The sequence below is a fragment of the Corvus hawaiiensis genome, chromosome 3 (genome assembly GCF_020740725.1).
Source record: "Corvus hawaiiensis isolate bCorHaw1 chromosome 3, bCorHaw1.pri.cur, whole genome shotgun sequence".
NCBI lineage: Eukaryota > Metazoa > Chordata > Aves > Passeriformes > Corvidae > Corvus > Corvus hawaiiensis.
Window position 1 is genome coordinate 94,853,088 of NC_063215.1, and position 27,243 is coordinate 94,880,330.

The following is a 27,243-nucleotide window of genomic DNA, read 5'->3' on the forward strand; positions in this document are numbered from 1 at the left end:
GGAAGACCTCATTGCAGTCTACAGTTCCCTCGTGAGGGGAAGAGGAGGGGCAGGCAGTGGTGTCTTCCTTGTGGTGCCCAGTGACAGGACCCGAGGGAGTAGCCTGAAGCTGTGTCAGGGGAGGTTTAGGTTGGTTATCAGGAAAAGGCTCTTCACCCGGAGGCTGGTTGGGCACTGGCACGGGTTCCCCAGAGCAGTGGTCACAGCACGAAGCCTGGCAGAGCTCAGAAAGCTTTTGGACAATGCTCTCAAGGCACATGGTTTGACTCTTGGTGTGTCTTGTGCAGGGCCAGGACTCGGACTCGATGATCCTTTTGGGTTCCTTCCAGCTCAGGGTATTTTGTGAAGCACGGCTTTGCTGACACTTCGTGCCCTCAGAGCTTTGGGTTTTATTTCAGCCACTCGCTTTGGGAAGGAAACGCAGGGAAGAGACCCGTGGAAAGCGGCGGAGCTTCCCTCGGCGAGCACCCTTCGCCCCCGGCCGTAGGACGCTGAGGGCTGCCGGCTGAGGGCTGCCCGCGGCGGGCGGGGCCGGGCGGGGCCGGGCGGCGGCGGCGGCGGGGGAGTGACGCGCCCCGGCCCCGCCCCGCTCCCCTCCCGCCCCGCCCCTCCCGCCGCTCCCGCCTGGCAGCCGCGGCGCCCGGCAGCGCCTCTCCTGCGTGCGCTCCCTCCGCTTGGTACGGCCCACCCCGCCGGGGATCATGGCGATTGATGGTAAGTAGGCCAATAACGGGCTCCTCTCTGTCGCCCCGAACCGCTCCCCTCCCCCAGCCCCCTCCTCTCCCTCTCCTCCCCCGGGCGCGGGGAGAGGGGCGGCTCCGGGGGGAGGGAGGGCTCCCACCGCGGCGGGAGGTGGGGGCGCACCGAAGCCGAGCGGGACCCCAGCCGAGGAGGGCGGCGGGGGAGCGCCTCCTCTGCTCCCCGTCCCCCTCGGCCCGGCTGCGGGGGCTACGGTGCAAGGGCTCTTTGATGACGGGGGAGAGGTGAGTGTGGTGCTCCCTCCTCCCGTCTCCGTGCCCAGGAGCCGGGCGGGGTAAATAAATCCCTGGCACGGTGGCCGGCATCCTTCCTCCTCCTCCTCCTCCTCCGCCGCCGCTTGCCCCGGGGATGCCGGGCGTGCGCCCGTGGGCGCCGCGGAGGGGACCCGAGGAGGACGGAGCCATCCATCCTCCCGTGCCGTGAGCCGCCCTTGCTCGGGACGGCGGGGAGGCGGAGGCGGGCGGCGCAGCCCCCCGGGCCGGGCTCTGCCGCCCCTGCCCGCCGCCGGGTCCCGGACCGCCGGGGCCCCCCGCACCCGGGCCGGGAGTGTCGGTGCCGGAGGTGCGCAGCCGTGCCCACCCTCGCCGCAGGGACTTTGCCAACTGCTCTAAAACTCGTTGTCACTCTCCTGGCCCCGGAGTCTCTGAAAACTGAGTCCCCAGGCGAGGGATGCTCCCTGCTCTCCGCCGGTTCCTGGGAGCTAACAGGCGGCACCGGAGCTGCTGTCCGCTGATCTTTCTAGTCATCACTTAGAAACAACAACAACAAAGGAGCGAGATGTACTAGACACTTGTTGGGTTTGTTTGGAGATGCTCATCTTCAAAGGCAGGGCTTCTGAGCTTTGCTTTGAAACCTCTCCTCTCGACTCTGCGAGTAATTTTACACCTCGTTAGAAAGCCTTTAAAAAAAAAAAACCAAACCAAACAGAACTTTATTTCTAGGCAGACAAGGACCTAAGGTATGCAGCTTGCTCGGCCGAGGTGTTTCTTTCTGAAAGCATCTGTTGTTATAACTTAAAGGATTTAGGAAAACAGTGTGTGTGTGTGTGGGAAACAAACTGTTCTGGTTTGCTTCGCATGTGGGATGCTTCTCTGCTGTCAGTTTCCCTGGATTAGTAATTCAGGCCTCTGTAAGGAGAAGTTGCACTGCTCAAGCAAAGCTGCGTGTTCACCCTGTCTTGGAAGCTGTGCACACCAGGAGTCTGGGCTGGCCAGCTTTGTGTTGGCTGGGTTCTTTTCTGCTGAAAAGTCCTCTTAATATTATCAAGAAGATAGCAAAAAATTCTGCTGGGGCTGGACATTTTACATAACTCAAGCTCAGAAAAAAAAATTATCCTTCAAAATCTGTCTCTGTTTTCATTTTAAGCAGCATTATCCCAGAAATCTGTGAGGATCTGTTAGATCTGAAAATATTCACAATATGCAAAATTCATGTGTAATATTTTCAGAGGATTTAGGGTATTACTTCTTAAAAGTTAAAGCAAATAGTCATGAATGAATAAAGCAATCTAGCCTTTGAAAAGAATGCAACACTTCTCATTATGGCCAGACTTCAGAAATAGCTCAACTGTCTGGTAGATGCTTATGTGAAATATCCAAAATCGGACTTCAGCTCTTGAGAAAATTGGGTGCACAGTTTACATTTAAATGTGAGGTGGGATTAAAAAAAATTCCAATCATTAAAGTGGTCTGCTAGGTTTTGATTTAGGGCTCTTCCTGAAGACAGCAAATGCAATGCATTTTTCTGCTGTAGCCTGTAGCAGACATGCCTCCTCTTTGTTTTCAACTGACTAGCTGATTGCTGTAGAGTTGTTGGTAGGTGTTACAATTTTTATTCCTTATCTTGATGATCTCTCCCTCCTGTTTGTGCAACAGTACCTTGCCTTGACTGTGCTTTTTAGCAGTATCGTGTTCTGGCCAGCAGTGTTTAAAGATATGAGTTTGATTGGATTGAATATAAGCTCTTGAAGGCAGCATCAAACCATGGATTTCTAGTCTAAACGGTCAAAATACAGAATTTTCATTGTGTCAAAGTAAATTTGTAAATGTATTTAAGTAAACAGAGAAAATACTTTGTTCAGTTTTAAGGACACTGCATTTGGCCAGATTTTTTTTTTTTTTTTTTTTTTTTTTTTAATTTTTTTTTTTGGGGTAGAGGCAGAGAAAATAAGCAAGATTGAGAACTTCCCTTTGAAGAATAAATATAAAATAGTTCAAAACTCCTTCAGGCAGGACATAGATGTGAAGAGTGCCTAAAACGAAAAAGAGCTCAAATTAATATAGAATCTGTTAGCTGCTTTTGGCTGTTTTTAAAAATCTGGAATGGAAAAGTACCATTTCCAGTGTCACTTTGTCAGCATACCAGCTTCCAGTGGTTCTAACACTAAAGCCCAAAGTTTTTGTAAAAGTGAGGCTTTTTGTATCAAGTGTTACAGAGAACCAGGGTGCCACTGGCCATGGCCAGTGACCCTTTTGGTCAATGTCAATGCTTTGTTATGCTCACTGACAGACGTTTAAAACACAAGTATTCTTCATGTGACCAGGTTCAAAGCTCTAATCCAGTGATTGCAGGAACTGTTACATCTTTTTTCTTTAGAAAGTTCATGTCATGTTAAAGCATGTTCTCTTTGTATTTCTTTATAAAGACACCAAGTTACGGTTTGCATAGGTCAGGCAATCTCAGATTTGTGAGGAAACAACAGAGAACAACTCTATTGGAAAAGTTCTGGCTTCAGTGCGTTTAAATAACTGTATTTGCAGTTCTTATTTCTGTGTAGTTATCTTCCAAAACACAATTAGTATTTACTAGGAGCTCTGTTTTATGATGCAAGGTTATTTATTGCTTAATATTTCCACTTTTTCATAGGGGAGGATTAATACGGAGAGTATCAGAATGGGGAGCTGTCAGATATGGTAGAGAGTAGGGGCCAAACTGAAAGCAGTCATAAAACCAGACTTGTGGGCAGTCTGAGATTAAAATCTTCCCATCTACTGGTGCCCAAGCCTGGGGTCTTGTTGCAGTTTGCTGGGAGGGGGGAAGAAAGTTGAGGAGTGACTTCTGAGAATCCATCAGCACCACTGTTCCTCATGGTGATGCCTTTTCCTGGTCTTAAAATCAAGAGGCATACACGGTTAGAAGGGGAAAAGGGATTTTACCTTGGTATTTATTCTTAAGGATCCTTAGGTGTACACGTCCAGGTCATATGCATCGAGATGTACCCCACCGAGTCTTTCCCTGTATCTCTGTGTCTCTCTTCTCCCGTGGGTCCCCCCCAACATTGGGTATAACATTATAGGCTTTACTAATTAGCATATCTATCAAAGATTCCCCAAGGAGAGGTTCAAGTGAGCCCCCCCTCCCCAAGGAGCCTTCCCCTGGATGGTTCTATCTTGGTTTACAGAATATGTTCTGGAGAGGACCTTGGGGTCTGGGGCACACTGATCCCTAGCTATGAAGCTTCTAAAATGTTTAGTCTCTTAGCTTAACAAACAAGTCTAAGAATGTAGGCAAAAAGCACTAGGAATACAGAAGCTGTAAAAAGGTATAACGGGTATAAAAGAAAAGGCAAAAATCTTCGTGGCATCAATGGCAGCATTAATTTCATTTCTCTATGCTACCTCTCCTCCTTTGAGCAATAGCAAAGTTTTAGTGCCTGCCTTAAGAGAGGAGAGGTCTGGGTGAGGAGCTAGCAATGGAAAACATGTTGCATTGCAGGGAGGGGGGCAAAGAAATGATAGAGGTCACAGATGGAATATTCTATAAACAAAGGCAGAACTATGTGTCTTGTATATCCTCATGAATCTACTTTTATCAGATTTTTGGGCCACACTTGAACATGCTGTAATCTAGCACAGGCTATACAAGTTTACATTTCTCAAGGATGGGAATACATCTGGAGATGAACCTTTTCAGACTGAGCTAAATCGTTGTGATTTTAAACTCTTTCATATGGTTTCCATTGTGAGGAGTTTAGTGCTAAGAAATGAGAATTAGTATTAAAGAGAGTAATGAGCTATACAGATAAAAGGAATCCAGTAGAGATGAAAGAATTACAGTGAGGTGTTGTCATCTAGTAAGTTACTGCTAGAGTAATGAGACTAATGAGTATGGCTTCCCCTGTTTTCCCCTTGTGTTCCTATCAGTTTAACACTTTGATGTCGAGGTCAAGGTCTTTGCCAAGTACGTACCTTTTTGATCATTTTGTTCCTGAGTGTCTGTGAAGTGTCCTGATCTCTCTGAGGTTTCTCAGAAGATTGTCCCCTTCTTTTTCCCCATCTTCCAGCTGTTTGGTTTGGAGCAGGCAGCTGCACCTATGTGTGCTGTGCAGGGGTTTATTGGCTGGTGGGCTGTCCTAGTGTTTGGTGGGGCCTGTGTTTGTGTTGTATTTGACTGCTGATTTTTATGAAACATTAAATTAGGTTCTTAAAACTTTCTGACAATTTTGTCTTAAATTAGCCAGAGTATTTGTAAACAATACAAGGATGAGGCAGGAAATGAACTGTTTAATTATATAACCCTCATTTCCTCGTGAAACAAAGACAAGAATTATGGAATGAACCTGCTTTTTGTTTATGGATACAAAAAGGGAGAGTATTTAGAACACTGCTTCATACAGGTCACATGAAAACTATGCCTAGTTGCACATTTCCAGAATCTAGAAAAGGAAACAACAGAGCAATGAGCTGCTTACAGAGCTTAAGTAGGAGTATCATGTGTAGTCTGTAGGTTGAATCTGGCCTGGGGAACAGTTTTATCTTGACTTCCCAGTTACCTGGGCTATTCAGGTGTCACTGCAGTGTGTACTAGAAGGGTGTAAGGTGACATGGAGATCCTCAAGTTAGTGCTGACTTGAAATGACATTAGTGCTTCTGAATCCAAGTTGGTGCAGCCAGGGCAGGGGTTGAGCAGCAGCATCAGTATTTAATGAAGCCTAAATATAAGAAGACATATTTTGTACTTAGGCCCACTTTTAAACACATTTGTCAAATGTGTGGTGGATCACATGTCACGGTATCATATTGGATCAGCCACACACGCAATTGGTTTAATGCTGTCTTATGCTTATTCAGTGTTTGTTGTGGAAACTGTTCAGTGAGTGTTGCATGGTATTGTCATTGTGAGGATGATTTCCTGCATTATTTGCTGATGACAGTGAAACCCTATGCCATAGGCAAAATCACCAATTTCTGGGTTGGATTTGTCTTACACCATCATGTCTGTAGTGTTGAATCTATTGAAATGAAGAAAGCTGGTAGGTCTCTTGTCTTTTAGATAACAAAGGGGGCTACCTCTTTTTAAAAACCCCACCTAACCTCTCATGTTTTACAGACTTCTTTTTGACAAGTTCTCCGTGGGCTGAGATGAAGCTATCATACTTAATATAAGAACAGTTGATGTGTTCAGAGTGAAATTTTTCTCAAGTTCTCTTAATTTTTATTGCTTAGCACTTTTGCAAATTGGAATTCTTGGTGTTCAAGATGAGCATGCAGGAAAGTAAACACACAGTCACTACCTGATTAAAAATGTTCGCTCATATTGCCATCAAAATACAGGGAACCTCTAAGAAAACAGAGTTTTGCTGTCTTCCAGGAACTTTCAACTGTTTTAACCATTAGGCCTTATTTTCTCTTTGACCTAATTCAGTTATACCTCTTCCAGCTTTTGTAGTGAATGATGCAAGGGTTTCACAGCTGATACTCTCAAATGTTTTCCTGAATATTGTCAGGTTTTGAACTGCGTAAGTCCGAGGGCCCATGTTGCATGTAAAAGTTGAAGTGGATTTCAAGTCAGCAATTAATCACTGAACCTCCTAATTTTTGTGCATTTCACTCTTGGAGATGGGAGGTGTTTCCTGATTACTGTGTAAATCTGTTTGTAGAGTAAGAAGGAGAAATTCTGGGAGAATTTTGAAAGTTAATTCAAAGACAGCAAATTAGTGTTGAGTTTGTGGACTAATAGGTCCCATTCTGCAGAGGAGAATAATCTTTGATGTGAAAAGGGGTAAATTCAGTATGACTGACACATCTTACAGGTACTTCTGTAGGCTGAAAGAAGCAGTTTTCCTACTAAGTGGAATCTTTTGCAATACAAATTCTTTGTAGTAATTTCCCTTTGTATCACAAACTTACTGCATTATCTGAAATATTTGATACTATTTCTATACTATAGATACTATAGATACTATTCTCCATAGATCATAGAGTCATTTTAAAAGAAGAAATGTTTTCCAGCTTACTTTCTCTTGTGAAACTTTGCTCTAGAGTAGTGATTAGTGGTGTTAATTAAAAACTGTAGGAATTTGCTAAGTCATACTAATTTTTTGTCCTTTTTTTGTTGTCAGCTTTTGTTGTTGACATTTCTGTTATTTCCTGAACATTTGATAGCATTGTACATTGCTTGGCAATGTGTGTTTAATCTTTTTGTCATTTTCAGTGAAGTTATTTTGTAGCTGCTGGTTTTCTTTCTATTTTTAGTAAAAAAAAAAAAAAAAAAATTATAGGTTTTAGGTCAGATTCAAACCGTTTATACTGGATGTTTCCATTGCTAGTTATATTTACTATATTTCTTCGTTTCCACTAGTAAGACTTATCTGAGGAAGTACTTGACTGAGAGCAAGGTGAAATAAAGAACTTAATAATATTTTTTTTAGTGCTAATTATATTTCAGTTGTCAGAAGTGTAGGGAAAGGGAAGTTTCTGGTCATTCTGGAAGCAGAGTTAGTATTATTTTCATGATGAGGGGAGAAGGTCCTAAATAACCTCTCTACTTTATGGCTTAGCTTAGAAAATCCATCTCTTTTTGGCTGCTTTCTGTCCACATAGATGCTTCCATTTATTCCAGTGTGGGTAGGATTGAGTGCAAAATTTGTTTGAGAAACAGAAATGGCTATGCTGTTCTTGATCAACTGTCACTGCTACTTCATTGATCAGTGTCATTGGTTCTGTCGATTACAAATATAATTAAAAAGAAAGTATTTCCCCTGAAAAAACGTACTAATGTTTGTCACTACTTTTATGGTTGGATAACAAAACCCAGAATATTCTTAGGACAGGTAGATGATGTATCCTTAGGGTAATAAATTACTAGATAGGGGTCTTTTTAAATGGTGCTAGTAAGGAATACAGTCTTTACAGTAGGAGTTTGTATTATAAAATCAGAACATAAATTTCTTACTTTTACTCTTGAAAACTTCTGGTCTTGGACATGTCTGCTGATAATTTAGTCTGATAGTTATTTCTCTTATTAGTGTGTTAGACAGTGAATAATTGTTCTATATTCACCTGTTTACATCCACCATCTGTTGGGTTTTTTTCAGGTCCAAGTGTCTTAGTCTATTAAGTCACCCCTCATAGAGAAACCTTTTGTGTTTTAACCACTTTCATTGGCTTTTTTTTTCTTTCTCTGTGTCTTCTGTGATTCTATTTTATTCTTGGAGGTTGTGGGATCAAGAGGAGACCAAAACGGCACAAAACGTAAAAGATGTAGACATATAAATAAGTATATAAAATAGCAAATATATCTTTTTAGCTTGCCTCTTTCCTTATAAATTCAGATGTTCTTTGCTTTTTAGTTTGCTTTTTGACTAGTTCTAAGCATTCAACTTTAAACATTTCCATTTCTACATATGCACTATTATCTGTAGACTAAACTTGTAAAAAAGGATGCTAAAGGAATGCAGAGGTGATTTTACACCATGGGCTAGGATGGGCTAATGATTGTATGTAACCTCTTCAGGGAAAAACACTGATGGCAGCTGTAGAGTTGCTGTTGCACGAAAGTCTTCAGCTTTGTTTATTTTCCATTACAGTTAGCTGTCTGATCATCTAAACCCACATTCTTCCTTGTATTCAGTTCATGGTGTGAGGCAGTTTTTACCCAGAAGTCTTTCATCATAGTTGTCTTTTAAAATAAATTTGTAGCATGTCGTATGAAACGCTTAGCATAAGAATGGGTTTCCTGAGTCTCTTGCATTCCTAGCAGAAGCAGTAGTGTTTCCTCATGCTTACACGTGGTAACATTAGCATTGTGTTAGGCTTTATCACTTGTATCCTATTTTATGTTTCTACATTGTAGCACCCTGTTCCTGCTACTCAACCTGCTCAGTGTTGTCGTTCTGCATTGGAATGTCGTGGGTTTGCCAAGGGAAAAAATAGTTGTCTATTGTTGAATAAAATGTTAAGAAAACGTTGGTTGAATGTGGTCCAAACTTATGAAAATGCTAATTAAAAAACAATTCTCAGCAGGAAAGTAATTTATCATGTAAAAAGTGCATCTGAAAAATTATACCCGCTGACAAAAGGCTTTTGTGATACAGTATAATGTTCTCCTGCAGCTACGAACATGGATTTGTTGATGAACTGAAGAATAATGGATTTTATACGCACCAGCCTAAGTTGCATCACATTTTTGCTGCTGGAACTGGGACTGTGTGCCATGTTTGTTGGTGGCTGAGTTTATGGATGATGCCAGGGAGGGAGTAGTTAATAAGCTGGAGGGAAGGGCTGCTACCTGCGTGCTCAGCAAGCTCAGAGTGGGCTGAAGGAACCTCAGAAACTTCCACAAGGACAGATGAAGTCCAAGCCCTGTGCTACCAACTGCAGGCAGGCTGGCCAGGAGTACCTCTGAACAAAAGCCCCTGAGGATCCTGGTGAACAGCAAGCTGAACACAGACCAGCCACGTGTCTGTGGCCTGTATCCAGCTGTGTGAATCCAGTATGAGAGGCTGACAAGCTGGGGAGACCTCAGAAGAGTGCCACTAAGCTGGGAGGGAACTTAGAGTACCTGGCACATTAGGAGAGGCTTAGGAAATACATTTGTGTAGTCTGGGGAGACCTGACCGGCACTTACAGCAGCTTTTCACTGTACAAGGGGGTCTGAGAGGTGGAGATGGGTTCTTAAGCTGCCCAGTGAAAGCATGTGTGGCAGTGGGTGGGAGCTACATCAAGGGGAGTCCTGGCTGGCTCTAAGGTTCTAGAAGTGCTCGCAGTGACAGGGGTGACACCTTCCCCTTGAGGACCACTGGTGCCCGGAGAGGTCTCGGAGTTGTGGTCGTTGCAGGATGTGGTTGGTTGAGGCTCGGAGGAACTTTCTGTAATGCTGGTCCTGTTCCTGCTCTGAAGTCTTTGAGAGCACCAGATGTCATTGATTCCCAACCTAAATCACTCTATGGTAATGCCTGTGCTATGTTTCCTAGACAATTGTTATCGGCATCTGGTGGTGAAGTTCCAGCTAAACTCCTACTACAGTAGAACTTTGAATTTTGAGTTGTACTAGTTTAGAAAGACACAAAATTTTCAGTTAATACAAAATTCAGCATTCATCTTCTTTGATGTACATGTTTTCATCTTTTTGCTGCCTTAGTCATCTTGGCAAATAGAGACTTCAGTTTTCTCAGTTTAGGACAAAACCTTTGTCCTAAACTGAGAAAATTAAACTTCGTCAGATGTTTCAGCTGCCTCTGGAAAACATCTGGCCATTCTGTTTGTGTTAAATGTTTGAGTGACTTAGATTTTTAGGACCACTAGGTGGTTCTTGCTCAAGAAAATGAAAATGGTTTGTTGAATGTGCAGTTCTAAAATTACTTGATCTTTCATTATTTTTCATTTTACTTCCATTGTCTGATATTATGAAAAGCTCTTTGTACCCAAGTGGGTTTGTTTCTGTTCTTAGATTACATTTTGGACAGAGTATGATGTAGTTTTGTATGCAAACTCACTTAAAACCTTAAAATCTTAAGTAGAAGATCATGTTCATAGTCAAGATGAAATGGAACTAATAATAATTTGTGTCTAAATCGAGCTTAAATTTTAATTAACCATAACATTGTGGTGAACTAACACTATACTATGATAAATTACCTAAAAATAGTATTTAAAGAATAACATTTAAATGTGTCATGCCTCTGAACCGTTGGGATTTATGGGCTAACCAACACAAACCCACTATTTTCAGATTGAAATGCCAAATTAATGGTTGGCATCTTGCTGTCATGCAAAATGTTTCCATATTTTCAATTTGGTTTCTTTCAGTAACTAGTTTATTAAAAGCTGAGAGAATTCTTGGGAGTTGGAAACATGGAAAAACTTGGGTTTATCTGTTAATCCATGAATAAAAGCAAGGTGTGAATAATGTATTAGTTCCACAGTTTTGAGGACCACAGGGGAAAAGAAGAATCTGTCCAGGTCAATTGAGGATAAAATTTCATGTCTTTCCAATAGAGTTGCTCTCTGTTGTTTCCTCACAAATATGAGATCTTTATTTTTAACTGTCTGGCATCTGTAATTTTTATTTTTTCTTCACTGCTGAATTTAAAACTAACAGGGGAAAAATTCTAGGGATGAGGCTTTCAGCCGCTCTTCTGGTTTGTCTTTTATACCCTGAAGATGATTGCAATGACTTTAAAGAAGATTGCAATCTTCCCCCTCTGTCTGGTTTTGGGGTTTGTTTGTTTGTTTTTAATGCCCTGTTATTTTAAAAGCGGATTATATTTTTAATTTAGTTTTCTTATGTTTTCCTTCCAAAATGCTTTCTGAATGAAAATGATTTTGCCCAGCTTCTAAAATGCACTGAAAAGAGGGAATTATATTGCTATTACAACTGGATTTTTTAAGGGTGATGACTCCACAAAACTCCTGGGATCCTCAGACTCACTGGTACTTGATTTCCCATTCAAGAGTATATTTGAAGCTTGTATTTCATATTTCTGAGTATGTTGACATAAAATGAAGATTCTTTTTACTTTCACAGACATTTAATTTTTTTTTAGAAGAGTTATGTTTTATTCCATTTATTTGATCCCTTTTATCCTTTCTCCCTCCAATATATGGATTTCCTACAGTTATTTCTTTAAAGTGTAAATTTAAGTAGAAATACAGATATTTTCTTAAAGCTTTACAGTACCATCTGGTAGTGTTACCAGTTAAGAGTTTTAAGTATTGTTTGATATCATTACATGCTGTATTGTATGTCATAATTAATTTATTATGGAATGCAGGAGAGTAATAAGTGCTATATAATGTATTTCCATATTTTTGAGATGGGAAGAATTTTGTTACCTAAAGCTTGTTTTAGTACGTTTTGAAGTGTTTGGAGCCCAGGAGTGAGTAATACATGCAAAATAGGTGTTTTGTGAGGCTTTGGAACCCTGTTTTGTATTTTCATGAGATTGCAGAGAACTGGGTATGAAAACCCAGGCAGCTCCCCTCAATTCTGTATTCACATCCATGCACTCCTTTGTTGTCAGTGGAAAAAGGCTGAGTGGGTTAGGGTGTACTTAAGAGAAGCCATAGCATGATGTAATTTGGAATTTTAAGGTTTGATCACGGGGCATATAATTCCAGAATATTTTTTAGTTTAGATATTATGTGTTAGTATTTTGTTTACGAGCAGTAATCCCAACATTAAAATGTAAACAAAAATGTAGTATTTCTAGCAACAATTTTATTATTCTCGAATAAATATCTATCTAATCATAATAAATAATAAATATCTAAAGTTCTATACAGCTGATTTTTTAAATTTAAAAAATATCTAAAGGAGAAATTCTAGGCAAACCAAGCCTTTGTTAATAGGGTTTTTTTTGTTGTGTTTGTTTGTTTGTTTTTGTTTTTGTTTTGTTTTTTTTTACCATGGTGGGTAATCATAATATTATTTTGGCATTCTTCATATTGCAAATATTTTTGATATTTTGACAATTCTTCTGTAGATAGCATTCTATAGGGTAGTTCCCTCCAAACAGGAAATTTTGTTTTATACGTGGGAAACATTGCTGTGGCTTCAGTTAAGGTGCTTGCTTTTGTAATTTTATCTGTATAAATTCAGTATAAAGCTCTTCAAACTGTACCACCATTAGCAATATTAAGCCAAAGGTACATTTATTGTTTTCTCCAAAGGATTTAATGTATAATTTGAAAATCTGTTGAGTCAATCTTCTGCATTTTTATTAAATGAAGGAATTTTGGAACTTTCTTTTACACTGTTTATAAACCTTATTAAGAAACAAAATCCATTTTATTTGTTACTGTTTTCTAATGATGTATTTCCTCACAGGTGGAGAACGAACTTGTGGTGTACATGAACTGATCTGCATTAGAAAAGGTAAGCAATGATTTGTGAAAGTGAACTCCTCAGCTTGTGAATAGTCCTGGTGAGAAATCTCCTGCCCAGTGTTATGATCTGACCTTTTGTGGATCTTAGTGTTGCATCTTTGTGTTGCAGAATCCTTTGATGCTGACAATGTCAATAGGAAAAAATAGTGAAATTATAAAATAAAACTTGATTTTTCACAAGAGGGAAAAACGTGTTCCTCCAATATTCACGAAGTTACATGGAATTTGTTAATGTTGTTCAGCTGTGATGGGTAACCACAAAACCTTTGATCTTTGCTTTATCCAATGAGACATTTTCTAGGATTATATAATTTTTAGTAGCAATAGAAAGTTGTGAGGATGTTTAAAAAAACTGATGTAATGAACAGGCAATCTCTGCCTCTGATTCCAGGTGAGATCCTAATGACTCAAACTTCTTTGAAAACAGCTGTAACAATAGTGAGACGAGCAACTGACAGAGCACAGAGCAGAACTGTGCTCCGGAGAGGGCTGGTACAGCTTAAAGCTGAGCTACAGTGGCTGAAGTTGGAGCTCGACAGAACAGCTCAGCTGTTTTAAAGACTGGATACAGTTCTGTTTTCTGTTCCTTTTGGCAGCCCTATGCTGCTTCCTCCAGCATTGCTGTTGAACCTCTGTCTTCTCATCTGAAAGTTAATAAAAACAAAATAGTTTCTTCAAGGATTAGTCCCTTGAATTGAGTCTTGGTTAGGTCAGAAGAGTCTCAGTGCTTTCAAAGGGAAGGAGTAGGAAAGTGCGGTGGGAGAGGAGTAAGGCTGCAAGACAGTTTTGACAACAACTTAGTGTTAGACTGGCTTAATAGTATTGTCAAACCACATCATACTCTGTGGGACGAAATTTTGTTTGTCTTCTTAGTTTCCATTGCATTCACTGAGACATTTTGGTAAAATCATTTGTGTTTATTGAAACATTTATTTAATATTGCCTAACCTCAGAATTAAGTCTACCAGTTAAGGTCGAAATAGCTTTATGATCACAAGTTATCTTTTTCAAATAGCTATTTAAAGAATTATTGAGTGTTGTATGTGGTTTGACAGTACCGTAATTAAGATTTTTTTCCACTTTTCTAAACTCTGAATCATTTAGATCTTCCTTTTTTTAAAATTCTTTCTCATTTTGGAGGGGAGGTGAATTTTTTCTTTTTATTTCTGTCTCTGTTTTTCCATTGATGGATAAGTTGGCACATACAGTGCTCTGTATTCCTTCTGTAATAGGTCCTGTTTATCTTTCTGAATTGTGAAACTCGTTGGAATTTCAGAAAGCCTTCTGATAAAGTTTCAAAAGCTGTTAATCTTGCTAATCCTTATTTATTTTAGGATGCTGTACTGATTTTAGGAAAAACAATTTTTCTGCATTCTTGGAGACAGTGCTGTATGGTTTTAATGTTAATTGCTGGGAAGTTAAATTGAAAATATGTTTTTGTTGTTTTGCTTTTAAGATTCTGTGTTATATTTGAGCATTGAATTCTGAACTCTGTTAGCCATTGATACAGTAAATTAAATAACAGTAGCGTGGAACCTGTGTTTTAGCTTTGGTGGTTATAAATTAGCCTAAGGGTAAGTGTGATTAAAAGAGAAATATCCTCTTAGTGCCGTTTATACTTGCATTATGTTGGGTTCCTTTTTAGTTCACGTAAGTTTCCATGTATAGTCTGACCTTGTGTGTCCCTATGTTACCGATAAATTTCTCCTTGTAGCGCATGGGTTTGGTTCATTCTTGTCTGTCTTCGCTCCCTACTCGATGTGTACCTTTAAAGCAGAAGATGCCTGCCATTGTACTGCAAATCTTCCAGTCATGTAGAGTTTTAGTTACTTTATCTAAGACTTTACATCATCTGATGCACATTCAAGATGCTTTTATTGTCTGACCAAGGCCAGGCTCCTAAGGATTATTTTATTTGCCAGTTGTCCAGCCCTGCTTGCTTGCCAGGATGAGAGTGCAGACTCGAGATCTCTACTGACATCCTCAGAATAGGAAGGCATTTCCAAGCTGAGAATTCCTGGCTGCCAGCAGTCTCGAGCTGGTCAAATCAGACCTTCCAGCTTTGTCCTTAATATCACTGAGTGCTCATGTCAAGCTTATACAGGATGGAGTGTCCCATCTCTTGGCTGTGCCCTGAAAGCCAAGCTGTTTTCTCATCTGTGAGCTCACTGCAGAAGTTGAAGGGACAGATTAAATGTTCACATTGACACATGGGTAATTCCCTGCAGTCTTGTCTGGTGCTGGGTAAGGTTGCAGAGTGCCCTTCTCCTTTTACTCTGGTGTCTGTGTGACTGTGGCACCAGGAGAGTACACTCCAGCACTCCTGGCATTCATCCACTCCCTCATTTACATCAAATATTGTCTGTGAAGCTTTGAGAACATGTGGTGTTTGACAAAATGGTTCTCTATTTGCTATTTGCCTGAAAGCCTCTCGTGCTTTCTGCCAGGGGTGGTGGGTAACTGTGACTGCCCTGTGACTGGAGTTGGAGTGCCCATGTGGAACCCCTGAAAGAAACATTAGTAGTAAAGAGCCTGCATTAAGTAAGTGGAGTTCTTCCAGTGTACACTTGTGCTTTGCTTGTCTGTCCAGCTTTCTTACAGTCCTTCCAAATACATGGTTGTTGAGAAGCAACTAACAGGATAAACAGCAATGTTCCATCTTGTTTTTCCTGTACTGAATAGGGAAAAGGGAAAAGTAAGCATGCAAGCAAGCATGTGTTTTCTATGAATAATACATGGGAAAACTTTCCGGTTTCAAGTGATGGAATGTAATTACAATTTATATGGGGATAATATGACTTGAAGGACAACTGTTGCTGGTGGTTAATTTTTCTTTCTAGTTAGCAAAGTAACACATTCTTAAATTGTCTTTTTGTTGCCTGTCCTTTCATTTTTTTGCTAGGAAAATAGGAACCTTGGAGCGTGAGATGATGACATGTGTAAAGGGACCAGAAAGGTCTTCAAAGCTATGTGTGACTACATCATTTAGCTCAAATAACATAATGAAAACTTCTTAGCTGTAGTTGAAGGCATAGCTGTAAAAGCAAAACTGAAGCCTTAAAAAGCAATTGTCTGCTCTAAGATTATTCAGCTGTAAAAATGAAAATAACTTGAAACCTCACTTTCCATGTTTTTTTAGGTTTTGTATTTCTCAGATTAGTTAAAACCATAGACTCAAAGGTTTGCAAGTACCGGTTATAATGTTCATTGAATAACTGAGATTATATCAGTTCTACTGGGAATGTGATCCCAATATGGTATCGATACAGGACTCAGATTTGCTACCCAAAGATGTAGCATTGTCTGGCACAGGCCTCCTCCCGTGTGACATTAATGTTGTTTCAGTTTTGTAGTTGCCCAAGAGAGATGGTGGTGGGTCCCCTCCTAGGCTGCACAAGAAGGATTGTGTTACTTTTATAGGGTTTTGTTATTTGATTTCCTTTTAACAGATTCATACATTTTTGAGAAGAATCTGCAAAGAGCTGATCAGGAGTTAGGAGACTGATAGGCTTTTCTGGAAAAGCTTTAAAACTAATTCTTACGTATTTTTAAAGAGGCTTCTTCTAAATGCATAAATATAGGGAGTGTGTGTCCTGAAAATGTGAGTATTTTGTGGCTGTTATATAACATCTAATAGCTAAAAAATACTGAACAAGTCACTTCCCAGCTATCAAAAAGAACTTTAAATATGTATGATCAGCTATTAGGGAAGCACTGAAATTTTTGTCTGCTATGTTTAACATAGTTAAGTAGTTGAACTGTTTGTGCAGTTTTATATTTACACATTGTTGAAATCTGGAAAAAAGGAAAAATAGATTCTTGCTTTTATTATAAATTAACTTCTTGTTTAGTTCTATTATTTAATGCAAGTTTGTGTACACACACTTATTCAGTGTCTGACAGTACAAATTGAAGGCCTGGCTAGGGAAAAAAGAGTCCTGCTTTGTTTTTGACAGCAGAAGGTGACAGGAGTTTTTCTGGAACTACTCAGCTAGCAGTTCGTGTTTTTGCTGGGTATCTTCCTAGTATCCAGCTGTTTTTGAGGGGGTCCAGAGATTTGTGTTAAGTTGTTCCTTTGGTTATTTGCTATGGACATAAAAGAACTCAGGGAACTTGAGGTCAGACTTGAAAAAAACGTATCTTTTTTAGCTGTGTAGTGCAGCTGCAAGTCTAACTTGGAATTAGCTGTTGTTAGATTTGGTAATGTTTTAATTAAGGCTGTTTCAGGTTCTGTTTGTACAAACAAGACAGATTTCTGATGAGTGTTTACGATATTGAGCTATAACTGAAGAAACTCCTCTTTAATATATTCTGCTGTGTATTCACTGTTTGACATGTAAGTGACATTAAAGGAGAAAATATATGGCCGTATTATTTTTAGGTCTCTTTCACCCAGCATTTTTCACTTGTTTATTTTTGAAGTAGTGCAAAGTGATACTTCCAACTCAGCAGTGTGTTTTGTGTTTAATTCATGGAAATGTAGATTGAGTATCCAAGTAAGGGCTGAGTTGCACTGATGTTTAAAAATTATTTTTAAGCCCTTTTTTTCTTTTGCAAGATGTTCCTTTCTTTCTATTGTTGTGGCAGTCTTGCAAACAAAGGAAATTATTCAGCAAACCGACTTTGTGACTAATAATGGAACAGAAGTGCTCTCTTTAATATGTAAAAGAGAATTTGCAAAAAGACAATGTCTTCATCTTACAATGAAAAATGTCATTGGTAATAATAATTTTGAAAAGATAAGAAGGTGTGAATTTTTGCTTTGTCAGAAGTATGTTTTAAGTAGAACTACTCCTCTTTAATGTTCTGGTCAGCTATCCTTATCCATTTGCATGTGTCTGAATGTTAAGCTGCCAACTACATTTAATCCAAATGGAAGAAAGTAACATTTATTTATTAGTTTCATTTTACAGTAGAAACATTATTATGTTGAAAGTCAACTGCATCTGATACTCAAGTTATCTTACACTATTTGTGATAGTCTACACTAAGTAACTGCCTCCGAAAAAGAAATAAAATAATTTTCCCCTTTCTCCCTGCTGTCATCCAGTTGGTAGAACTACTTGTTCTTCATCAGGATGCCACAGATGGTAGCAAACTTCTTTAAATTAGATAACCTGAAATGAATGTAAAATGCAAGTATATGTTGTTTCTATACTCATTTAGGGGTTCAGATTTGGGCAGTACAAAGTAAAGTGCACTTTCTCTTATTACAAAGAGGAATAAAAACTCCTCATTAGGAAAGTATAAACAATTAAAGCTATTTTTATAAAATATGAAGAACATAGTAATTAATACTTTTTTTTCAAGGCTTGACAAAATGTTGTATCCCGTGAATACTAAACTTCATAGACTTGGGAGATACTTAGAAGTATTTCTGCATGTTAAAAAAAGAAAAAAAAGTAATAATGTTAAGATTAACACCACCAGAATACATACTGAATTTTGCACTCTGTTGGAAAAGTAATCTGTATGTACACATTTTGGATTAGAGAAAATTTAATACAAAGTAAATACAAAGCTTACTGATGCCCACACAGAAATCAGAATATTATTTTTGTGTGTTCTCCTATGTTTGGAGTCTTCTGGAAAGCAGCAGCTACTGGGGAAAGTGCTCTTCTGGAAAGCAGCACTTAATTCCAACTATGGCAGTATCTTTTCTTTTGTGGCAAGTTTTGTGTAAGAACTTTGCTATATCCAAACCCTGGCCTTCACTCAAGTTCTCATGTTCATTTAATCATTTTTACCACGCAGTACTTTGCTGTATATCCTGGTTAATTGCTGTTGGATTACATGGATTGTCTCATGCTTTGTTGTTAATTGTAGTGTCTGATAGGGAAAAACGAGGTTTTAAAGTATTTTTTTTAACATAGATTATTTTTCTTTCTCTGTAGTGGAGAGCTACTTTGTAATGGGTATGAACTTTTAAACTGCAAGCCTCTAGACCCCTGTGGGTCTTTAATACCTTTGCTTTGGGAGGATTATTTGAGAATACCATTAAAAAAATTATAATCACTGCTGTTCTCTTACCCACTGTGTGGATAATAGTCATGTAATATGCTATGTAATTGCAACAGATTATTGGGATTTGGAGGTAATCAAGATGATTCCATGATCAGTGTCTATTCCAAGTGGCAAATGTGATGCTTCCTTTGCTGTTTCTTTTCAGAGATTTCTGTTGTGAGATACTACTTAATCAGAGATGAATTCCGTGTAAGAGAGAAAAGGCATTGAGGGACTGGTAAATCAGCAGGGATGGCAGGCTGACAACTTTTTCAGCACATAAGGATTTAGGAATTAAAAGATTTCTGTCAAAAGTTTAAATCTCCATCTCAGACTATGGCTTCAGTTATTCCTAAATTCTTTCTTAGATCAGTGGTTTTTTGGAACGAAGGGTCCTCTTTTTTCTGTAATTAAATTTATCACCAAAAGACAGTTTCAGCATCGTATTTTAAAAGAAAGGGAAGAGAATCCTGGAAAAGACAATCTGTAGAGGCAGTACGAGAGCTGCCACAAGTATTTTTCTTCAGTTATGTGTGTGGTTAGTTCACTTAATGAACCAAGCTGGTTTTATCATAAATTGTGAGTTTGAAGTGGCTGAGGTCACTTGGTCTGTCCAGCCTGGAGAAGAGGAGACTGAGGGGAGACCTCATTGCAGTCTGCAACTTCCTTGTGAGGGGAAGAGGAGGGGCAGGAACTGATCTCTTTTCTGTGGTGCCCAGTGACAGGACTCGAGGGAGTAGCCTGAAGCTGTGTCAGGGGAGGTTTAGGTTGGTTATCAGGAAAAGGCTCTTCACCCGGAGGCTGGTTGGGCACTGGCACGGATTCCCCAGAGCAGAGGTCACAGCACCAAGCCTGGCAGAGCTCAAGGAGCATTTGCACTTCCTTGGGATGGCGCTATGTGGGGCTAAGAACTGAACTTTGTTCCTTTTGGGTCCCTTCCAACTCAGGATATTCTATGGTTCTAGAATTCATTTTATGAAGTAAATGAACTCTATTTGATGTAAATATTTAGTCAAGTAATTTAATTGATCGTAATAAAATAAACTGAATTTTTAGATCAAAACACATTCTAGAATATCTTCCTGTGTGTAAGGATTGCTGGAATCTAGATGTTAAAATGTATTTTTCTTATTAGCCCCTGTAATTAGATATTAAGTAAACAAAGGGAAAAAGAAGTCCTGCTCTGTCTCTGTAGCAGGGCATATTATCCCTCAGCCAGGGGGAAGTGACATAAACTGAATGTTAAAAGAAATTGCTATTATTTCTGATAAATTTCCACTGGAATGGGAGTGACATTTGAGTTAGACCAGTGTAGCTTTCATGATAAACTAGTTTCAGTAAACTTTCCATGTAAACAAACGCATTTATTTTTTGCCTAAGATGACACTTTTTAGAAATTAATCCAGAAGTGGCATCATGTATCACTTCGGGTAATTTAAGTTTTGTGTTTTCCTCAGTATTTCTTTGAAAGGTCTATTTAAAGGGCATTGTTATTCCAAATAGAAAGTTAAATAAGCACTTTCATCCTTGTTTCATTCTATCAGTCTTAAAAAATTTCTGAGAGGTTCATGTTGCTGAAATTGTTAATAATTTTCTTATTTAGGAAATGCGATGCTCTTTTCAGTTTTGCATAGAAATTGAATTGAGTCGTCATTTCAAGTTCACGCTCATTTGAAATTGTGTCACTCAGGGTTATATCCTGGATGTGAATACTTAAAATGTTGAAGTACAGGTAGCTCATGTTGCAGGGGCTTGTAATTTGTACTGGAGATTGTGTAAACTTGCTGTAGAACAAAGTGCAAGATGCAGTGTCATTATTTTGTTGGTGCCTTACTAGCCAAGAGATGGGATGATCATGATTATCACGATTTATGACTTGAAAATCAACAAGGCATCAGTCTCAAAGGCCGTGAGTTAGTAACAAGTCGCCATAATGGAGAAAGTCACGAGTTTCAGAGTTACATCCTCATTTAAATCTTTCTGGTCCCATAAGCAATTAACATGAAACTTTGTTTTGACTCTGTAACCTATCACCTTTGATCCTTGTTACTGCATTGTGTCTGTTTCACAACCAATGGCTTTCTAGCTCACGTACACACATACACTTCTATTAGAACATCTAAATTCTTAACTTAAACTATAAAATCACATTACTATACTTAAAACCCTTCACCATATCACCTAATACATTTTCTTACTTACAACTATAGAAACCTAGGTTTATAATTCTTCTGCTTAAAGTATGTATAGCTTTGTCATTACATTAATCCAAGTTCTTTCCAGGGCTGTAAATTAAACTCATTAATGCCTGTGGAAGTTTCTGTTTTTCTGTTTCCCACAATGCAGGAGCAACAAATCCAGAGGAAGGAGCATCATAAAGCTGGCAGAGTAAAATGTATTTAGCATAGTATGCTGCCAGATGTAGCCATGAGTAGTGGGCCAAGGGAAGAAGTCTGTGCTGCATAAGGAAAGGCAAAATGCAAGTTCGAATTGGAGGGGGCAGCATCTTTGTACAGAAAAGTTTCAGTTTTAATGTAACATAAATGTAACTAAAAAATTAAAACCATTGATACATGAGATGTAATTGTATGTTTTAAGTTGAGCTGAAAGACTTCCTGGTGTCTGTTTTGGCAAAACATGGAAAAATAGGTAAATTTGTAGAAGGGAATTACGTAGTTCCAGTGTTTTATATGGCAGATAGAAGAAAGAATGAAACAGGAATCATAGGATAGATATTTGGAATTTTGTCTTTTGACGCGTTCAATAAAATGTTTAGGGTTGATTGTCTCTGATTTTTAGCAGCAACATCAGCTAGTCAATTTTTGTGGTACAGTTGCTTCTGTTTTTTATATGGGAAAGCATTCTAATAGTGATGCTGCCATATATAGTGTTTTGGGAAGCAGTGCAGGTAGTCAAGAACTTAATGTTTTAAGTCTTCTAAGGCACCAGTGGATTAACTATTACGCCCTGTAGGTGTAGCATTTTGTTTAGGTAAAAAAAGTTGCATTCACTTGTTGCTTCTTCAACTACTCCAGCAAATAGAAAGATACTAATTATGTACAAATTCACAGATTGCTGTGAAACGTTGTGTACTGAGTTTCCATTGTCAAAGAAAAGCTTTTTAGAAAGAGCACAAAATCTTAGGTAGCCTTCAAGTTCAGTTACTCACTTCTGGAGAAGAGACAATCCTATGTAATTAGTAAAAAAAAATTACATGTAAATTGACGCATATGAAAGTACAGTCCCTACTCCTGTTGAGTAATCAGTCAGACCAAAGTATTCACTTGTGAGCAGACGGAGGTGTGGAGGGATTCATTTGGTTTTTTCTGTTATGACATGAGTTGTCTGTGAGAAATAAATACATCCTGTTTGGAGAGAAATAATTCAAGCATGGAAAAAGGCAGTCAAGGCACAAATCTTGTTGTTTCGTTCAGTAACCTGCTCAGCTTTCTAAAAATATGCTAATTTCTTGTGCAAGTGGCAAAGTTGGAAAGAAGTGACAAGCAGCATTTGGCACTCAGATGAAAATGCTTTGAGCTGGACAGCTCAGATTATTTCCATAGAATATCAAGATGTACTGGTGTAAAAAATGAATAGCAGTAAATCATTCTTCTTCAGGACTAAATACAAACCAACAGTCCTGTATATTTAAAAGAATTTAAAGGGCTAAAATATCTTAGATCAAGTTGTAAAAAAACCCCAAAACCCCAAGTTATAAATAAAAATAAGCTTACATATTTAATTTCAAATGTTTTTTTGTGCTAGGATCCTAAAAATAATTGGCATTTTTCGGATCATGCCCCCTAGTTACTTAATTTGTGTACAGACAGCTAGTATTGCATTTGTAAATGAATAATTGAAACATCACTAAGATAACAGTGTGGCTTTGTACATTGCTAGCTAAGTGAGTAGTATGATGTAGAGTGTGAAAACTCAAAAAATAATCGACTGGGTATTAAATACAGCTGGGGCTAGATATATACTAAGATATTAAATGCCTTTCAATTGAAAGTAAAAAATGTTTCCTATTTTTAAAAGTTCTGAGGATTTTCTTTGTTTTGGTGATATTTATTTGAAGATGCCATTATTTTTTGGAGAGTTTGAAACATTTTTTGGAAATAAAAAATTATTTCATAACAGCGAAGTTATTATTTGAGAAAGAGGTGCTAATTTGATATTTAAGATGAAGAGATGGTAAGTTTTTGTGTTCTAATACTTTTGATTCTAGTGTTGATAACAACAAAATGGAATTAAAGTGATGTTAATGTAATATTTCTGTAATGACTTTGACTTTCTATGCCACTTCCATAGCCAGCAATTCAATTAGTCTTGGAAACTTTGTAGAAAGACATTTGGTTTTTTAGTATTTCTAAACCTGCCTTATATTATAATGAATTTCAAACATAAATTCAAAATTTTATTGTTGTTTTTCTTAAGAACCAAGAGTAATTATGAAGCTTATACAAGTAGGACATTTGAACCTAAAGTATGACTTTGAGAAAATACTGCTTTTTTTCTGGTTTCCGATAGTAGAAGAAACCACTGAGAACCTCTGGGAGTTTTTAAAATGCTTTCCATGGTACAGTTAATGCCCAGACAAATCAGAATTTGACAGTATGCTTTGAATCAAAATAATTTTGGTGGTGAAGGTGGCATAGATGCATTTTTTTATGCAAAAAAAGACCTTTTTTTTTTTTTCTGTCTGTGAAGTATACCTGCTTGACACTTCAGCTGTGAGAAACTAACTGAAGGATTAATGTGATGTATAAAACCTGTATTCATGGATGGGAATCTGTACACATTTCATGTGGAAAATTGAAGTGCATTTTTTTTCCCTGGCTTTATAATGGTAATACATTACAGGATTTCAGCTCGATAATTTACCTAATCTGTGAACAAGTATTCCAAGACTCTTTACATGAGTGCAAATTGATACAGAATTATAATTTTCAAGTCCTGTGTTCACACTGAATTACATAAATAATTAATTAGTCCTGCTGCGGCTAAAGTTTCATTCTTTTTGTAAGGTATCAGCCAATGTTTCTTTTTTCACTCCAGAAAAATGTCATCAGATACTGTGTTTCCATAGAGAACTATAAGGCTTTCAGACAGTGCCTTTTTTTAACTACTTAGTATCCGGGAAGTAGTGGAGAAAAAAACCCCAAAGTATTGTTTTCAAGTTCCTTTTAGGTTGTGGTTAACTTCCTTAAGCACATATTTTGACAGATCAAAGCAGTTTGGTGAACAATATAAGCATAAATAAAAACTTAAGAGTTGCAGTTTAAACCTACATCAAATGTGACATATGGGAAAGTGGTTTTCCCTGAAGATGTTGTACAATTAATCTATCCTGTTAAAAGGAGACTGTTACTGCCCTTTATTGAGATCATTCCATGACTGGAATTCAGTTAAATCTCCTGCTTAAAGCAGTCTGGACACTGAATTCAGGCAAAGTTGCTTAGGACAGCCTGCTCCAATAATAAAGCAATCATTCTCATAGTTCATTCGATGGTCCCATGAGCATTTATCTGCCTTCTGATCTGTCTTCTTTTTTGCCTTCTCATCACTTTCTGACTTGTTCTGTGGACCCCATATTGGTGTCACACCTTCTTCATATTTCACACTGGTTTCCTCCCTGATCATCATTAACCTGTGCCACCTTCTATGGCGCTCTCACTTCTGCTGGTCCCTGTGTTCTGGTGAATCACAGTTCCCTCTTGCTGCCTTTTCTGCCACTGCCTCTCTGTTTGATAGGTGTTACTGCTGGAAGTTATTGAAGAATGAAGATTTTCTGCTCTGGGCCCAGTCTCTAGTCTCATTTGGGTCAGGATAAATAATTCAGAGAAAATTTGGTGTTGTTCCAATAGCCCCAGACATTCTCAGTTATCCATATGCAGTGTTGGAAGGGGTGGGAGCATGACTCCTGCCAGCAGAACTTTGGGAGATTTCATCTGTTAAGCTTTGAGGTCAAAAATTAATATATATGAACTGAGGCTTTTGTCAAATCTCAGAGTATTCCTGTGTGTGGGAAGATTCCATGAAAATGGTAAATAGACACCTGGCAAACAACAAATGAATGCTTGACACATGCCGAAGTTCATGATAATTAAAATATTAATTTAAAAAAATTTAGCTGCTTTTCCTCTCTGTTCCAGAATAGAAATCCACTTTTCTCACCTTGTTACCCCTCTTGATGCGGCAGGATGTCTCATTTGAAGTTGTTGGCAAGTTGAAGTTGTTGGCAAGTTCCTTTTCATGGGAAAATTTTCAGGGGTGGTATAGGCAAAATGTTACATGATCTCTTCTGCTCAGAGGTAAGAAGGGAAGCAAAAATAATTGTCAGTTTTAGATAGGTCTGGATGTCCAGCTCAAAACAGAAGTGCAAATCTGTCCAATTTGTTTTTCATGGTGGAAGGCATGTTTCTTTGGATCTTTCTTTCTTTGTCAGATTTAAAAGACACCTGTGTAATAATTTAAGAACAGCACCACAGACACAAATGTTCCCTGCCATCCTGCAAAACGAACTGAGGAGGTTGTGGAACTACATGTGTTTCTCAGTCAGTACTTTTACATAGATGTATGTGCCCAGATTTACAAAGGGCATATGTCGAATAAGAGAATGATATCATTTGGAAGGCTCCTGGGAAAGTAATTTGCAGTTCAGTCCCTTGCTCAAAGCAGGGATAACATTGAAGTTGGATTCTATAACTGATCTAGGCAATCTGTTCCAGTGATAAACTCCTCTCATTCTGGATTTTTCCCGCCTCATCTCTACATTTTCTTGTAGTTATTTCGGACTCGTGCATCTTGTCCTTTTGTATTGCATCTCTGAGAATGCAGAGTCTGTTGCCAACTTTTCTTTAATCCCATTCCTTTTTACATAGTTAAAGATGTTACCATGCAGCATTATAGTCCTAAAGGGAAGTGCCAAGATCATGGCAATCAGAATTTGTAAATCTGATAAAACTTCATAAATCTTTATTAAATAGAAAAAAAATCAACCCCCAAAAATGGGATTTATGGTGTTGTGTATAGAGTCTTGCAAAGTCAGCAGGAAGAAAAGGATATGTGAAATCCCAGCTTTCATCCAGATGAATGCAGTCATGTTCAGCTTGGAAAGATGTGTTGTCTGTGTGCTGTGGCCACAAAATCTGCTCTTAGGTGCTACTCTGCCTGTTTAGAATGCAGGTTTGAGACATAACTGAACCTATAATGTTTCTTAATTATCAGTACACTAGTAATAAACTGGTTGACAGATTAATCTGTTACATATCACTAGGGATCACTTACAGTTCTGTAATGCTTTACATGGTTGCTAATTACATGTAGTTATTGAATTCTGTCACATTTTTGCCTATAAATTGCACCCAAATATTATTGAATTGCAGTTTTATAACCCTTCACTTTAACCTCCCACCCTACTTCACAACAAATTTGCAATTCGGTTGCAACTTTAACTTCTCACTTCAAGTTTTTTGGATGTAAACCGCATGGAGAGTCCACTGGGTTTCTTAAGGGGCTTCCCTCTGACATCCTGGCAGCCTTTATTAATGAAGCAGTTCAGCTTCATTATGGTCTGTGGTTGTCTCCACTCCTTTCAAAAGATCTGCCCTCTCTTGGTCTTTAACTGCCTTTGTAAGTTGTTACTTATTTCTCACATTTCTCGACTGTTGTTTTTGCTGCTCTTCTATATCCCTTTCTCTACCCAGTCTCCTTTCAAATAAACAAATAGACCCTTTAAATACTCTTTCCTCATTGCTTCAATTTGCTACATCCATTTGCAGATTTCATATATTTCTAAAACCTGCTCCTTCATAATCTTGGTCGTAAATGGTACAATTGATATTAGGTACTGAAGCACTTCAAAGATTCTACACCTGCCAAAGATCCCCAACACTGCCTTTCAGTTATCTGCTTAATAGCAATTACATATTTTTTATTTTACATACTCTCTAAGACATATCAGTCTACTTTGGCCTTTTTTCCCCTCTACCTGGTTTTAAGTGTGCTTTATCTCTATTCCACTTACCTCTTTCTTGGTTCATATGCAGGTGAACTTACATGCTGTTTCTCACTCTCTTTTTTGCTCTTCAAGTATCCTCTTGTCAGGGAGCAGCATGGGCCAGCTGGTCCCTGAGAGAAGAGGAGCCAGGTGCTGAACATAACAAGGTGGACAGGGCAAGGGCTCCGTCCCTCCTCAGCAGCATTGTCTCAGAGCTGGCCCTGAGCACAATTAGCCAAACCTCCAGAAGATGGGGTGCTCTTAGCTCCTTTCCAGTGCTCTGTCTCTCAGGTGTTCCATCTGAAATCATTGGTCTTGGCAGCTTCTGATAATTTCCCCATTTTTCTGCACAGACTGTCCAGTCCTCCGTCA

The 27,243-nt window shown here is 38.7% G+C and overlaps 1 protein-coding gene across 3 annotated transcripts in view; it reads left to right on the top strand.

Annotated features, from left to right (window-relative positions):
- The first annotated feature begins 616 nt into the window (after positions 1-616).
- The window catches only part of SYT14 (synaptotagmin 14), an 88,992-nt gene continuing 62,365 nt past the window's right edge, over positions 617-27,243 (top strand). For all 3 annotated transcript variants that reach the window (XM_048297177.1, XM_048297178.1, XM_048297179.1), the window contains exons 1-2: positions 617-714; positions 12,808-12,855. In XM_048297177.1, coding sequence (XP_048153134.1) covers positions 702-714; positions 12,808-12,855 — 61 coding nt within the window. In that variant the 5' untranslated portion in view covers positions 617-701. The remainder of the gene's footprint in view (positions 715-12,807; positions 12,856-27,243) is intronic.